The sequence below is a fragment of the Saccopteryx bilineata genome, chromosome 1 (genome assembly GCF_036850765.1).
Source record: "Saccopteryx bilineata isolate mSacBil1 chromosome 1, mSacBil1_pri_phased_curated, whole genome shotgun sequence".
Lineage (NCBI taxonomy): Eukaryota > Metazoa > Chordata > Mammalia > Chiroptera > Emballonuridae > Saccopteryx > Saccopteryx bilineata.
Window position 1 is genome coordinate 371010692 of NC_089490.1, and position 16277 is coordinate 371026968.

Sequence of the window (16277 nt, forward strand, 5' to 3'; positions counted from 1 at the left end):
CTGGAACCACTTTAGGCTTGTGCTTTGTTGAGGGTTCAACCCCTCCCCCAGCTATAGCCACATCCATACTGGAAGAGTCAGCTTCTCAGGTCATCCCATGCATTCCTCTGCCTGTCACCATCTGTCTCTCCCCACTTTCTTTTTGGAAGACAATCTAGCCCTCTCAGTTCACCTCATTCCCAGGTCCCCAGGCAAGTGGCTGTGAGCAATATTCTCTGCTCTTCTCCTTGTAATGAGAGTCCTTCTAGGCTCTCAGTCTCATTTCACCTTCATTCCTGGAAGCAGGGGAGACCCACCACGCCTTGGCACTCCCTACCAAGCTTGGTGTGGCTTCTTCTTTGCTCCTCAGTTTTTGAGACCTGTTCTTTTAATCCTAAATTGGTTTTTCACACTGATTATTCCTAAATTAATTTGTAATCCAATTTGGTGGTGTGAGCTAGGAGTCTGTGTATCTGCCTATTCTGCTGCTATCTTGGTTCTCCCAAATTTTATTTTTTTTAAATAGGACAGACTCCTCCCACATGCATTCCTACCAGGGATTCACTTGGCAACCCCTATCTGGGGTAGATGCTGGAATCAATTGAGCTATTTTAGCTCTTGAGGTTGATGTGCTGGAACCAATGGTGCCACTGGCTGGGATAGGAAAAGAGAGGGAAAAGGAAAAAGGGACAGGAAGAAAAGCAGATGATCACCTCCCTTGTGTGCCCTGACCAGGAATTAAACCCTGGACATTCATACACTGGACAGAGCTCTATCCACTGAGCAGACTTGCCAGGAAAGTAATAAACCTTTTTATTCCAAGTTTACTGATGGTTAGTGCTGAAGATGTCTTATAAATCATAATAAAAACAAGGGCTGGTCCAGTCATTATCAATAATCTAAGACCTGCACAAAAGAGTAGAAATGGGTGTAAAAGCTGTTTACTAAGACACACACTCTTGCTCTGCATACATATCTAATTTTGAATAACATCAAGTCCTTTCAGTGATACCTCTGTTTTATCAACCAAATTAAGCTTTATCCCCTTAATGCAGGGGTCTCAAACTCACAGCCCACAGGCTGCATGCGGCCCGCTGAACAATTTTGTGCGGCCCGCAGACTAATCCATGAAGTTCAAAATATTTTGGATAAAATTAAGTAAGCCTAGGGGCCTACTTGTATTTTTCATTTCTCTAGCATCCTAGCTAGATATTAGCTTAGTTAACAGCAGTTGTGATGCGAACTACAGTTTCTGGTCGTTTTGTGACACTGAGTAAACTGCATGTACGATTGTGCTTGTTGTACTGATTTTTTTTTTTGTTTTCAACTGCAGTGAGAAAAGTGTTGCGTAACAGTTGCCTTTTGTAGACCTAGTGCGGCCCGCCGAATGGCTGTGATCTTGCTCTGTGGCCCACATGCTGAGTTGAGTTTGAGACCCCTGCCTTAATGGGACAATGAAATTGACTCCTGTCTTTGGATTCCTGTCAGTATCTTCATAGTTTTAGCTAACTTTGAAAATCATTGTGGCCAATAAAATGGACATAGTAACCGTTCTCAGGCTTCTACTTTATGTGTAATTTGACCACCAAAAATTATTCGGTTTTGGTTACCATTTTGATTTGAGGGAACAGTATAGAGACACCTATACAGCCAGAGAAGAAGGGTGTGTTGTCAAGCTTTATATAACACATAGTAAGTAAACTGTAGGAAAACATGCACAAGATTAATGCACATAAACTTCAGCACAGTTCTTACCTCTAGGGAGAGGAAAGGAAGAAAAATTAGATAGGGCTTCAATAGTATCTATAACATTTTAAAAATAAGGTTTGGAGACAATTGGACAAAACATTTATTTATGTTCCTTTTTAGGGTTGAGCCCAGAAATGTTTTTTACATATTACTTCTTGTTCTTTTGTTTATGTTTAAAATGTTTCAGAGCATTTTTTAAAAAGTCTGTATATATGGCGAATAGTAACTTATTGTTTATCTGATTTCCACTAACTTAGTCTATCTCCAGAAATAATTCATATTGCAAATCTTTTGTATCATTCTAGGGAAACTTTAGGATTATGTTGTTGAATATATAACCAATAGATGCATGAGGCTATCTATCATTAAAAAATAACTAGTTGAGGCCCTGGCTGGTTGGCTCAGTGGTAGAGCATCGGCCTGACGTGCAGAAGTCCTGGGTTTGATTCCCGGCCAGGGCACACAGGAGAAGCGCCCATCTGCTTCTCCACCCCTCCCCCTCTCCTTCCTCTCTGTCTCTCTCTTCCCCTCCCGCAGCCGAGGCTCCACTGGAGCAAAGATGGCCCGGGAACTGGGAATGGCTCCTCGGCCTCTGCCTCAGGTGCTAAAGTGGCTCTGGTCGCAACAGAGCGACCCTCCAGAGGGGCAGAGCATCGCCCCCTGGTGGGCAGAACGTCGCCCCCTGGTGGGCGTGCCGGGTGGATCCCGGTTGGGTGCATGCGGGAATCTTTCTGACTGTCTCTCCCCGTTTCTGGCTTCAGAAAAATACAGAAAAAATAAAAAAAAAATAACTAGTTGAAACTGAGATGTGCTGGAAGTATAAAACTCTCAGTAGCAGTCTACTACATGTTAAAATAATAATATTTTTAATATAACTCAAATAAAATATATAAGTAAATTTAATTAATTTTACCTGTCTCCTTTTACTTTTTAAATGTGACTGCCAAACTTGACAGTTGGAAAAATTAAATGTTTATCCACTGTCATACAGTTAGCTTTTATTATAGTGAACCCTCAGTGATAAGTTTCAAATCTTAGCTACTTTGCTATATTGACTTTTTTTCTGAAGTACACGGGGTCCTTGAGTTACGACAGTCTCAACATATGACATTTCAAATTTACAACACTCACTCCCATAAAACCTTAAAAAAATAAGATGTCAGTGTTTAGCTTTATTAGTGCTAAACTTATGGACTACATGGGCAAGCTAGTTTGATTTGTACAGCAGAAGAAGATACAGTAATGTGGCATATGAGTTAGAGAGTTAACATCCCCCTGTTCACTTACCTATGCCATTCTGGAATGTTAAAAACACAAAGGTTCCGTTTGTGTTAGGCCAGGGTAGGTGTGTTTTGACTTACTCCAAAATTTGGGTTACATAACTGTTGTAGGAACAGAACTGTGTCATAACCCAAGGTCCCCCAGTACTCAAGTGGATAATGTGTCATGCTTATGTAAATATAGTTTGAATTATTGACTTAAGTTTACATATCTCAGCAATATTATACTCAACAGGAAATATGAGTTCTTTGGTAGAGTATTTATAACATTCTGTGTTTTTGAAGTTAAGGATGTCACTAAGTAACTGCTTTCAAACATGGTCACAAGTTAAAGTGACCTGGGGAATGTTTTAGGAATAGAGATTCCTAGGCCTGACCCTAAATTCTAGTGTTTTTTTTTAAACCACATTTTTTAAAAATTGAAGTTTAAACTTAGAACCATATTTATAATGTGCATGGGTTCTCAGTTAAAAAAATGAATCTTTTATTATATGAGAAAAGGATATTTTTATATACTCAGTAGATAACATATGTATGAATTGGTCAATAAAAGTTTAGTTAATGAAAATTTTAATCTTTTGTCCTTTCTCAATATTTGTTGATACAAAGATGATTTTATTAAACCCCCAAATCATAAAAATTATGAAAGTCACAAAAATTAATAAGAAATGTGTCTACATATTTTTTAATTTATTTTCAGATTAATTTTTTGAAGACTGAAATGGAAAGAAAGAGCAAAATGATTCGAGATCTTCAGAATGAGGTAAGACATATTTCAGGCAAATTTTATATAAATCAAGAAATATACATAAACTCATTGGATTTGCCAAAAGCTTTGGAGTATTGATCACATGGAGATTTGATCTTTACCTATATACTAATGGAGAAGAACTATAAAGTTAAGAATTTCAGATTAGATAATCCCTACTTTTACATATATTTAATAAAGTTATGTCTATATATCTCTATTTTCTTTTTAACTATATTTCACTTTAGATACATTAAAAATGTAATTTTAGTTTATAAATTTGTTTACAAAATGAATTCACAGACATGAAGAAGAGAGCTGGCTAGAAATTAACTTCATGCTAGCAAGAACCTATTTAGACTGAAAAATGTATGTGTGAATTCTAGAGTAATGTAGATTTGAATAAAATAAGCTGTAACCACTTTTATTATAGTCTTTAAAAGAAGTGTCTAATACTTGTATTGGCAGTTTAATATCTTCAAACATCTTTTAAAAAATGTTTTCACTGCACCAAGATATCTGGCTAACCTGTGAGTATAGCAGGTTATTAATATATCCCCTGTACTAAAACAAGTTATTAGTGATAAGAATGCATCGAATTTAAATTTTGATGATAATGTTTTATTAAAAGTCAATTCCCTTTAGGATTCACATCTCAAAGGAAAAAAAAAACCCATTAAATTCTAAAAGTAAGACTACAAAGAATTGACTATAATTCTTGGGATAAATACCAGAAAATATTAAAATGTGGTTGTCTTTTTAGTAGTATTGTTGTTATTTTGTTATATGATTACAAAGTTACACTGTAAGTGACCTTTCTCAATCATATTTTTCACATACACTTTGTATTTTTAGTGCATGAACTTGTAGAACATGAGGTTTCCCACAATGTAAATATTGATTGATACTAGATATGTTGCCATATTTTATAACATACTCTCTGTAATTCTGATGTCTCTTACGTAATTCATCTGTGTGAATTCAGTTGCTTATTTTTCACTTTGTATTTAAAATATTGTACCAGAAAATAAAACAAATAAATATATAGAAAATTGGGTTTTTTTTTATGACTTCCATATATTTTCTATATGTCCAAAGATCAGAATTCTATTCCACTTTACACTTTCAATACATCCTCTCTCTAATTTCATTTTTAATTTTCTTTAGTGTTATTTATTCTCCACCCTAGGGTAAAATAAATTTATTTATATTGGTCCTCAATGTAAAAAATATTATTAATAAATATAGATATAGAAATACTAGGCAAATCAGGCATTGGGACAAAAATCTTTGTGTAGTTGAAACTCCTTAATGCAATGTGTGTAATAATGTTTAGGACTTTATAAATTGCTATACTTGGCTTAGATTAGTATTGAAATAGTTTATATTAAGTTAGCATATAGAGTTAAAGGGAAGAAAGAGATCGAAAAAGGAAGGAAAGAAGGAAAAAAAGGAAGCAAGGAAGAAAGGATGAAATAAAGAAAGGAAAGATAAAAGGAAGGAAAGAAGGACAAAAGAAGGAAAGAAAGAAGGACAAAAAAAGGAAGGAAGGAAGGAAGGAAGGAAGGAAGGAAGGAAGGAAGGAAGGAAGGAAGGAAGGAAGGAAGGGAGGGAGGGAGGGAGGGAGGGAGGGAGGAAGGAAGGAAGGAAGGAAGGAAGGAAGGAAGGAAGGAAGGAAGGAAGGAAGGAAGGAAGGAGGGAAGGAGGGAAGGAAGAAAGAAAAAGGAGGAAGGAAACATTAAACCTCATTTCTCTTCTATAGTGAATGCTTTAAAATAGATTCTTATGATTAATTTTTTAGGCTTATTCAAGATAGTTCAAGTTAAGGATAAAATAAGTAATAATACTAAATAATAACAATAATAAAATCAGAAACCAGTGGACTTTCTCCCTGTTGATGAAAATCAGAAATTTGTCAAAGCTACTGTCTCTCAGTGACAGGCTTTCCCCTCTTACTATTTCATGGCTCAAGTTTTCCTGTCTCTCAGTTCCTTGGCTCATCTGTTTTTTTGCATGGCTCATATAGTTGTTGTTGTTTTTTTAATGATTTTTTTAATTGCTGTTATAAGTGCATGGAAGGAAAATCTTGCCAGAAGTTGTCATTGTCCATCTGTGAATTTAAAAATAGTTTTTATAGCCATTGATACATATCCAGGCATATAAGGAATAGAACCTGGGTTTTTAGGAGCAATCTACCAGTTTCTGTACTCAGTTTTTTGTTTTGTTTTGTTTTGTTGTATTTTTCTGAAGCTGGAAACGGGGAGAGACAGTCAGACAGATTCCCGCATGCGCCCGACCGGGATCCATCCGGCACGCCCACCAGGGGCGACGCTCTGCCCACCAGGGGGCGATGCTCTTCCCCTCTGGGGCGTCGCTCTGCCGTGACCAGAGCCACTCTAGCGCCTGGGGCAGAGGCCAAGGAGCCATCCCCAGCGCCCAGGCCATCTTTGCTCCAATGGAGCCTTGGCTGCGGGAGGGGAAGAGAGAGACAGAGAGGAAGGGGGGGGGTGGAAAAGCAAATGGGCGCTTCTCCTATGTGCCCTGGCCAGGAATCGAACCTGGGTCCCCCGCACGCCAGGCCGACGCTCTACCGCTGAGCCAACCGACCAGGGCCTCTGTACTCAGTTTTGGCAAAAATAAAAATTCTCTGATAAAGAGAATAAAGTTCTGGAACATGGCAGGAGTCACATCAACCACGCAGAGCCCAAAGTGTAGACAAGAGAATCTATAGCAAACACCTGGATGCAGGTGGGCTGAGTTTGATGAGAGAGGCAACCGCAAGGAGGGGTGAGAGGGTTAGTTTTATACTCTGCTGCCTCCTTCTGGCAGTTTCTGTTGATGCTGGAAAGCAGGCCTCCTCTGGCCTGGGTAGAGCTATTCTTCTGTTTTGCCTCCTGCCTCCATTGGTAACTAGCTCCTTCTGCTGTTTCGTCTCCTGCCTTCGGTGGTACAGGGCTGTTGTGGTAACTGACTTCTGTTTGGGCAACTTAAAGATTAAGTACAATTCATCACATTCTGACTGAGGAAGGTTTAGGAAGAGGCAGTTTTGATCCCTGAGGATTCATTTTGCCCTAACAAATAGCACTTATTATTAAGACATATAGGGATTTCACAAAATTGTTAGAGGAGCTAAATATATAGCTTGTATGCTGAGCTTTAGGAACAACTCCATAAGCGTACCCAGTACTTGTTGTCTTAAGGCAGGCAGGGCTATCTCTGCAAGATCAGGAAGCTGCAAGCCAGCTTGATGACCTCATCTGGTATCCCACAGCCTTATTCCTGGTATATAAGACAATGAATAACATCTAAGATCACTAGTTTCTGTATGTACCTATTGCAGGGTTCATATCTGATGAGGAAAACCTAAGTCTGCCCTGGAGCTTCAGTGAAACTTTAGAAATATAGAGGATATATTTGTTTTATTTCTAATTTGTCTGTGTTGATTATTCCTTTGAAATCTGGGATTAGCACTAAAAAATGTTCACATCGTGAAATGTGAAACTGTTTTCAAAATTTTGTAACTTATGTATTAATTAATTTTTTTTAAAAAAAGGTAGGGGTCAAGGTAACCAGTTTTAATATATGACAGATCATCATTGAAGGGTTTTGAGTAACTCAGAAATGCACTGTAGGTACCATTGATAGAGCATTCAGTTGTGCATATGTGTATGTTAAATATCTTGTGTGAAAACATGGCATCTTGCCTACTTTTTTTTTTTTTAAGTGAGAAGTGGGGAGGCAGAGAGACAGGATCCTGCTAGGGGGTGATGTTCTCCTCATTTGTGGCCGCTGTTCCATTTGCTTGGCAATCAAGCTATTTTAATGCCTAAGGTGAAGACATGGAGCCATCCTCCGAGTCTGGGGCCAAATTGCTAGAACCATTCAAGTCATAGCTGTGAGAGGGGAAGAGAAAGATAAAGAGAGAGAAGGGAGGAGAGAGTGTAGAAGCAGATGGTCACTTCTCCTATATGCCCTGACCAGAAATTGAACCTGGGACTTCCACATCCAGAGCCGAAGCTCTACTGCTGAGCCAACCAGCCAGGGCCATATCTTACATATTCTTATGATGTCTTTTCACTATGCTTTGTCTGAATTATTTTCTCAATTGATGCTTAATCTTTGAAGTTAGAATCCTACCTTCTCTAGATGAAACATTACCATTAATTTTTTTTTAATCAAAGAATCACAGGGCCAGGAATTTGTGTACAGTGAAAATAAATTAAGAGCACACTTGCCTGAGAAGTCTGTGGTGCAATAGATAGAGCATCAGACTGGGATGCAGAGGACCCAGGTTCAAAACCTCGAGGTCACTGGCTTGAGCACAGGCTCATCTAACTTGAGTGTGGGGTTGTCAGATTGAGTGTGGGATCATTGACATGACCTCATGGTTGCTGGCTTGAGCCTAAAGCTGTCTGGCTTGAAGCCCAAGGTTACTGGCTTAAGCAAGGGTTCACTTACTTTGTTATAGTCCCCGGTCAAGGAACATATGACAAAGCAATCAATGAAAAACTAAGAAACTGCAATGAAGAATTAATGCTTCTCATTTCTCTCCCTTCCTGTCGGTCTGACCCTTTCTCCCTTTCTGTCCCTGTATCTCTCTCTCTCTGTCTCTATCCCAAAAAAACAACCACACTTAATCTGTCTGTTCTTAATACCAGTGAATTACATGAATTGAATAAACTTTGGACACTACCTCCAAATGTGGACTTTGAGGCAGATTTACCTAATTTGTTATATTCTCTACAGTAGGGATGCTTAGAGACCCTGCAAGATATAAAGATTAATATCAACTAATCTCAGATCATTCTGAAATTATTTGATAACAAAATAAGTGTAGGTGAATATGCATATATATATTCAAATGATAGAGTCTGGATTCTGAGAAGTTCATGAATAAAAGAAAACAAAATAAATAAATAAATAAATAAATAAATGTTAATAATCTTCGATCTAGAGAGAACTCTAGTAAATTTTAAGAAAAAAAGCATTTTGGTTTAACTCTCATGGCTGTAAATCTCTATAATATAAACTATTCCATCTTTCCTTAATGAACACATTCAAGTAAGGATGATGGGATATTTCATAATATAATAGAATGTACTTCAAGGTCATCACTCTGAAAATGGATTCTCGTGCTTGCCTGCAGATGAATAAGTGTAAGAGTTTGAATCAAATATTTACTGAGTCCAGGACACCCTTGAGATGCTTTCAAATAATTCCATTACATGTTTTCATTTTATTTCTGCTCATTTGCCTTTTCCAGTGATTATTTCTGAGAAGTTTTGGTCAACTGGTTATTCTGGTGAGTTGTATATACAGTGTTTAAAGTTTACTATAACCCATCTACTATATTTTAGACGCTAAGGCTACTGGATCCTAGTACTCCAAACTGATTGGCTTAGAACAACAAACATGTACTTGTAGTTTGCAAAGCTAGAAGTCTAAAATCAGTGTCAGCAGGACCATACTCCTTCTGAATATCCTAGGGAAGAACTATTTTTTCATTTTCTGACTCTCTGGTGTGTCCTAGCCATTCTTGACATTTTTTGGTTTGTCAAGAACCTCTACTTCAATCTTTATATGGCCTTTTCTATGTGTTTCTTTGTGTTCTCCCCTATTCATATACAGATACCAGTTACTGAATTTAGGGCCTACTCTAATCCAGTATAACTTGGTTGTAACTTAATGACATGTGCAATGACCCTATTTATAATTAAAGTCAAGTTTTGAAGATTCCAGGTAGACATGAATTTTGACTTCATCATCTCTGGCATTTTGTATATTCCAAGTAAACAGTTTAGGAATTTATTTTTTAAACCAGGAAGGTGTGAACATAATATTAAGTATAAGTCTGTCTATAGAAGTACTTTAATATTACTTATTTAGTTGCATATATAAGGTTTATTGTCTATACAGTATATTCATTTCTAGAATAAACGTTACTTCCTTCTTAGTTTTGTTCCAACATTAAATTTCAATTATAACACAATAACTTCTGACCATGAAGACTGTAAACATTTTAATATTGCATAGTAATATTTGTCCATGTAATATATAATGATACAAAAATAATAAAAACTACACAAAACAATTACAATAAATACATTGAAATAAGCACTGTACAATAAAATATTGTAAGGGGACAGATAAGGGCAATATCTTCAGTGAAGGGGTAGCTTTTGAAAGAAATGAAAGGATTAGATTGTGCAGTGATTTTTTCATGATCAAAACAGCAATTATAGAAGTGGTTGAGCTTTCAAAAGTTTCCATATAAGTGAAAAGATGATTGTTTATTGCTGTGAAGAAAGCAGTTAACTTTTTTTTTTAAATTTAAGTGAGAGGTGGGAAGGCAGAGAGACAAACTCCTGCATGCTCCTGGGATCTACCTGACAATCTCCCTACCAGGTGAAGCTCTGTCCATCTGTGGCCGCTGCTCCATTTCTTGGCAACTGAGCTATTTTAACACCTGAGATATGTCATGATGCCATCCTCAGCACCCAGGGTCAACTTGCTCAAATCATTTGAGCCATGGCTGTGGGAGGAAAAGAGAGAGAGAGAGAGAAGGGGAACAGGTAGGGGTGCAGAAACAGATAGTCACTCTCCTGTGTGCTCTAACACAGAATTGAACCCAGTACTCCCACACACCTGGCCAACACTTTACTCCTGAGCCAACTGACCAGGGAAAAGCAGTTAATTTTAATTGTAGCTGAATCCAGTTTCAGTTCAGCTTACTTGAAAATCAGTGCTGTAAGTGTGTGTTATAAGAAGCCGTTGGGCCTGCCTGTCAATCAGATTGATTTGGTCAAAGCATAGTACACAGAAAAATAAATCTGGAAATTTTCACTATCAGATAAAACTACAATATATCAGTGAACTTTCTACTGTGAAAGCACACAGAATTTTTACTCAGCATTTCAGAAGTAAGCCAAGGCTGCTGTTTTATTAGAGATTAGGATCTACCTTAAATTTTGTTTTATTTACTGTTGCAATCAATTATTTCTGCCAAGTTGTAATTTCCTGCTTCTGAATGTTGGCTAGGTGTCAACATTGTAAACAATTTCAGGAATGATTCTCAGTTGAAATTGCGTGATGTCTGTGCCCGGATGCATCTGGGTCACTCTTTCTGTTCTGTGATCGAAGGATATATTGTTTTCTCTGCTAGGCTTCAAGTAAAAGGAATGATTTGATTTTTATTTCATGCCTTTCATAAACATTATTTGATATGTTTTAGTGCTTCAGAATGTTGCTAATTTTGTAAGTGAGAAAAAATGCATAGGAGACATTTAACACATATTTAGACATTTCATCATCATCGTTATCATCATGATCATCATGTTCATGGGCTTTAATTAAGGCATCAATAGGCAATGCTATGTAAAAATAAATATTTGCCTAGGAAATGATTCTCGACATACAAAGGATTACACAAAATATCTATATCTCACTCAAATAAAAATATCAAGGTAAGACAGGAATCTATCTTTTTAACTTCTAGATAATATCATTCTATTCTCATAGTCTCTCTCTCTCTCTCTCTCCCTCTCTCTCTCTCTCTCTCTCTCTCTCTCTCTCTCTCTCTGACAAACAAGACAACAAAAACCATTTGATTCACATCTTATCAGCTAAGAAAAATATAGCCAAAAGAGACTGTCATTTCAGACTGCACCAGCAGATACATCCCAGGAAAAATCTTAACTTGTGTTGGGCAAATGAGTTTGTAATATCTGTATTTTTGAGTTTGCTCACTCTTATTGTTAAAAATGGCACTGGGCAGCACCAGGTATGTGATCTGTGAAGTTGCAAATTACCTTCCCGCATGGGAGCTGCCATTGTTTGCTAATGAGTGCTGAAGGAGAAGCCTCTTTGTTCAGAGAAGGAGAGGAAAAAGGAGGAGGGAGAGAGAAGCCAAGATGGCAGGGAAAGAGAGAGAAGCCAGTTTTGCAGAGTAAAAAGCCATGTTGGCAGATGGGGAACCAGAGGCGAGAGGCTTTGGGACTGGTGAGGCCTTTGATTCTAAGAGGAACTAGAGAAGATTCTCCTGGTTGTGGAAACGGAGAATGTGTCAGTAGCTTTGTGAGCTCTGAATAAAGAAGGAAGTGTGTTCCCTGTGTGTTTGCTCATTGGCTGGTATGAGGCTTGAATAAAGGAATGGCCCACTGTTTTTTTGGCTTCACTGTTTCTTTACTGTCTGCCCGAATTCAATGAGAACCTCCATGTGCATGGTCACAACAGCTGTGACTGCTGGCCCTACAACTTGTTTGCATGTCTGAGTCAATCACCATAACCAGGGGAATGGGGCACTTTATTTGGTCAAGTTTGAGTTACATTTTTACCCTTTTGTTAGATAGCATCAATTTTACTCAAACACAGATAGATTTGCCACAAGAAAGGAAATTTCATTCCAAGGGTGACTAGGTATTAGACTGATGAAATAAAATGTACCTAGAGAACCATCAAACGCATACCAATTTCCTTACTATCCCTCAGATCAGAGCATGTCAGAAATATTTTCATCACCATAGCTTTTTTAGCAATGCTCCCTTGCATACAATTCAAACCCATACCAAACATATTAAGGATCATCACTTGTCTCCTTTTCTGTTTACTTGCTACATTCAAATTCTCAATAAAAAAATAGCACTAAGGAAGCTGTAGTAAATATAACATTAGGTAAACGATTATCTCTATCTCTGTACCTGGAAAGAAATTGGAGAACTGCTTTGTTTTTCATATCAGAGAGTCACTATTCTGCTCTATGTGATTCTCAGCCCTCCTTCACTTTATTATCTCCTCCTTTGTGTTTCATTCTTTCAATATTAGTACAGGAAACTGTGTAACCATTCTCTGTGTCCCAACTTGAAATGGGTTTCATATCCTCTATTATACCTTTATACTTTAAGTAGTTGTTAACTCAAGATTATTGAATATGAAAGTGTAATGGAGCTACAACTAGGTATAACAAAAGGGAGTTCATGAGGGACTTTACTTAAGCAAGTTTGAAGGAATGAAATGAGACAGAAGAAGAAATAGATCCAAATAATTTGTGAATACCTTCAAAAATAAATGTGCACATAAGATCCCATTTAATCCATAGTAGAAATCTATAAGATACAAGTTTATAAATTTTTGTATTAGTTTTATTGTTAGAATTACTATATGGGCCTGACTTGTGGTGGCGCAGTGGATAAAGCGTCGACCTGGAAATGCTGAGGTCGCCGGTTCGAAACCCTGGGCTTGCCTAGTTAAGGCACATATGGGAGTTGATGCTTCCAGCTCCTCCCCCCCTTCTCTCTCTCTGTCTCTCTCTCTCCTCTCTAAAATGAATACATTTAAAAAAATTTAAAAAAAAAGAATTACTATATGGAATAGCTTTTTGTTTATGCAAACTTTTAAAATTCAAAAATGTTCATCTGTATTTTTGAACACACTAGGGACAAGTTTTTTCTTATTTCCTTAATAGAGCAAATATATAAGTATTAATTTTATAGTGTTTATTTCTTAGGGAAAATTGGCATGGTAATCAACTATTTTTTGAGTTTATCTTTGTGTAATTTTATTCCAGAAAGCCATCATGTATCTAAAATAATAAATTTTTGTTTCAATGAAAAACAGCAAATTCATTTTACTATAACAAACTACTAAAATATAAGGCCTCAATTTAAAATAACTTGTAGCCTTGTTCTAAAATCTATGACTAACAGAAAAATCTGGCACCCCATCTTGGTTTTTATTTTTTATAGCCGTTAACACTTGAAATTATATTATATAATTTATTAACTGTCCACTATCATTCTTCTCCACTGTTTTTGCTTTTGTGTGTGTCTCTCTCTCTTTTCCATTGTAGTAAAAACAATCAAATAATGGTGAGAATGTAAAATGCACTTTGGAAGGCAGTTTGGCAGAGTCTTACAAAATTTATTATACTCTTACTTTACAATTGAGCAATCATGCTTGTTGGTATTTATTTAAAGATGCTGAAAAGTTAAGTCCACATTAAAACCTGCATATGGATGTTTATAGTAAGTTTTTCATAATTTCCAAAACCTTGTAACAACCTTTGTCAGTAGGTTAATGCGTGGTCCCCAATCCCCGGGCTGCGGACCGGTAGTGGTCTGTGGGCCATTTGGTACTGATCTGCAGAGAAAGAATACATAACTTACATTATTTCTGTTTTATTTATATTTAAGTCTGAACAATGTTTTATTTTTTTAAAATGACCAGATTCCCTCTGTTACATCCATCTAAGACTCACTCTTGATGCTTGCCTTGGTCACGTGATACATTTATTTGTCCCACCCTAAAGGCCGGTCCGTGAAAATATTTTCTGACATTAAACCGGTCCATGGCCCAAAAAAGATTGGGGACCACTGGGTTAATGGATAAATAAACTGTGAAAATCCAGATTATGGAATATTATTATATTCTAAAAAGAAATGAGCTATAAAGTCATGAAAAGACATAGAAGAAAATTAAGTATATATTACTAAATATAAAGAGTCAATTTGACAGGACTACATACTTTATGATTCCAATTATATGGTGTTCTGGAAATAGCTAACCTATAATAGAAGTAAAAAGTTAGATGTAAAACTGAAGGTGCTAGGGGTTTGGGGGTGGGAGAGATGGATAGGTAGAACACAAAAGATTTTTATGCAATGAAACTACTTTGTACGAGATACTATATTGATGAATACCTGACGTTAGACATTTGCCCAAACTCATGAAATGTGCAATACCAAAAGTAAACCATAATGTAAACAATGGATGATGGATGGTAATGATGTGTTTGTTAATGTAGGTTCTCATTACTTACATCTACCTCCCTAGTACGGGACTTTGATAATGGGATAAGCTATATAAAAGTGAGGGCAAGGGGTTTATGGTAAATCTCTATATCTTCCTCTAAAGTTTCAATGAAACTAAAACAGCGCTAAAAAATAAAGTCTATAAAACACTCACACACAAAATGTAATCTGCCTTATTCATGATTTTTAAAATATTCAGTACAGTGTTTTTAATAACATTTTTTATTAATTGTGTTTACATGGATTCTAGGGTCACCCGAATGCCTCCCCCCTCTCCCCTATTCCCTTCAACATTTCCCTTGCTCCCCCTCCTTATAACACCCTCTGCCCTTCCCTTCAGGTTTATCCCATTCTATCATCCCCTTTCCTTCTGTCCTCTTTTCCTCTGGTCCCTTTGATCCCTCCTCTGTCTCAATTCCGTTCCTCAGTTCTCATTATTCCTTGGATTCCTCAAATGAGTGAGGTCATATGTTATTTTTCTTTCTCTGCCTGGCTTATTTCACTCAACATAATAGTTTCCAGGTCCCTCCATATTGTTACAAAAGGTAATATTTCCTTCTTTTTCATAGCCTCGTAGTATTCCATTGTATATATGTACCACTGCTTTTTAATCTGCATGTCCACTGACGGACACTTCGGCTGTTTCCAGATCTTTGCTATTGTAAACAACTCTGCCATAAGCATTGGGGTGCATTTCTTTTTTTCAGTCGGTGATCTGGTGTCCTTGGGATATATTCCTATAAGTGGGATGGCTGGGTCAAAGGGCAGTTCCATTTCTAATTTTTTGAGGAATCTCCATACTGTTTTCTACAGTGGCTGTACCAGTCTGCATTCCCACCAGCAGTGCAGGAGGGTTCCCCTTTCTCCACATCCTCGCCAGCACCTATCATGTGTTATTTAGTCAATGAGCACCATTCTAACTGGTGTGAGGTGATATCTCATTGTGGTTTTAATTTGCATTTCTCTAATGATTAGTGATATGGAACATTTTTTTATTTGTCTATTGACCATCTGTATGTCCTCTTTGTAGAAGTGTCTATTCATTTCTTGTGCCAATTTTTTGATTGGATTGTTTATCTTCCTGGTGTTGAGTTTTACAAGTTCTTTATAAATTTCAGTTATTAATCCCTTATCAGATGTATTGTCGAATATGTTCTCCCATTGTGTGGTTTGTTTTTTTATTCTGTTCATATTGTCTTTAGCTGGGCAAAAGCTTTTTAGTTTGATATATTCCCATTTGTTATCCTGTCTTTTATTTCATTTGCCTCTGGAGATAATTCAGCAAAGATATTGCTGCAATAGATGTCGGTGAGCTTACTGCCTAAGTTTTCTTATAAGATACTTATGGTTTCACGATTTACATTTAAGTCCTTTATCCATTTTGAGTTTATTTTTGTGCATGGTGTAAGTTGGTGGTCTAGTTTCATGTTTTTTGCATGTAGCTGTCCAGTTTTTCCAAAACCATTTGTTAAAGAGACTGTCTTTACTCCACTGTATATTTTTACCTCCTTTGTAAAATATCAGTTGTCCATAAAGATGTGGGTGTATTTCTGGGTTCTCTTCTGTTCCATTGATCTATATGCCTGTTCTTATGCCAGTACCAGGCTGTTTTGAGCACAATGGCCTTGTAGTATAACTTGATATCAGGAAGTGTGATACCTCCCACTTTATTCTTCCTTTTCAAGATTGCTGAAGCTATTCGTGTTTTTTTTTTTT

The 16277-nt window shown here is 37.0% G+C and overlaps 1 protein-coding gene across 2 annotated transcripts in view; it reads left to right on the forward strand.

The window, feature by feature from the left end:
- Positions 1–16277, forward strand: part of LUZP2 (leucine zipper protein 2) — a 498752-nt gene that overhangs the window by 278031 nt on the left and 204444 nt on the right. For both annotated transcript variants that reach the window (XM_066251151.1, XM_066251149.1), the window contains exon 5: positions 3709–3771. In XM_066251151.1, the coding sequence (XP_066107248.1) occupies positions 3709–3771 (63 nt within the window). The remainder of the gene's footprint in view (positions 1–3708; positions 3772–16277) is intronic.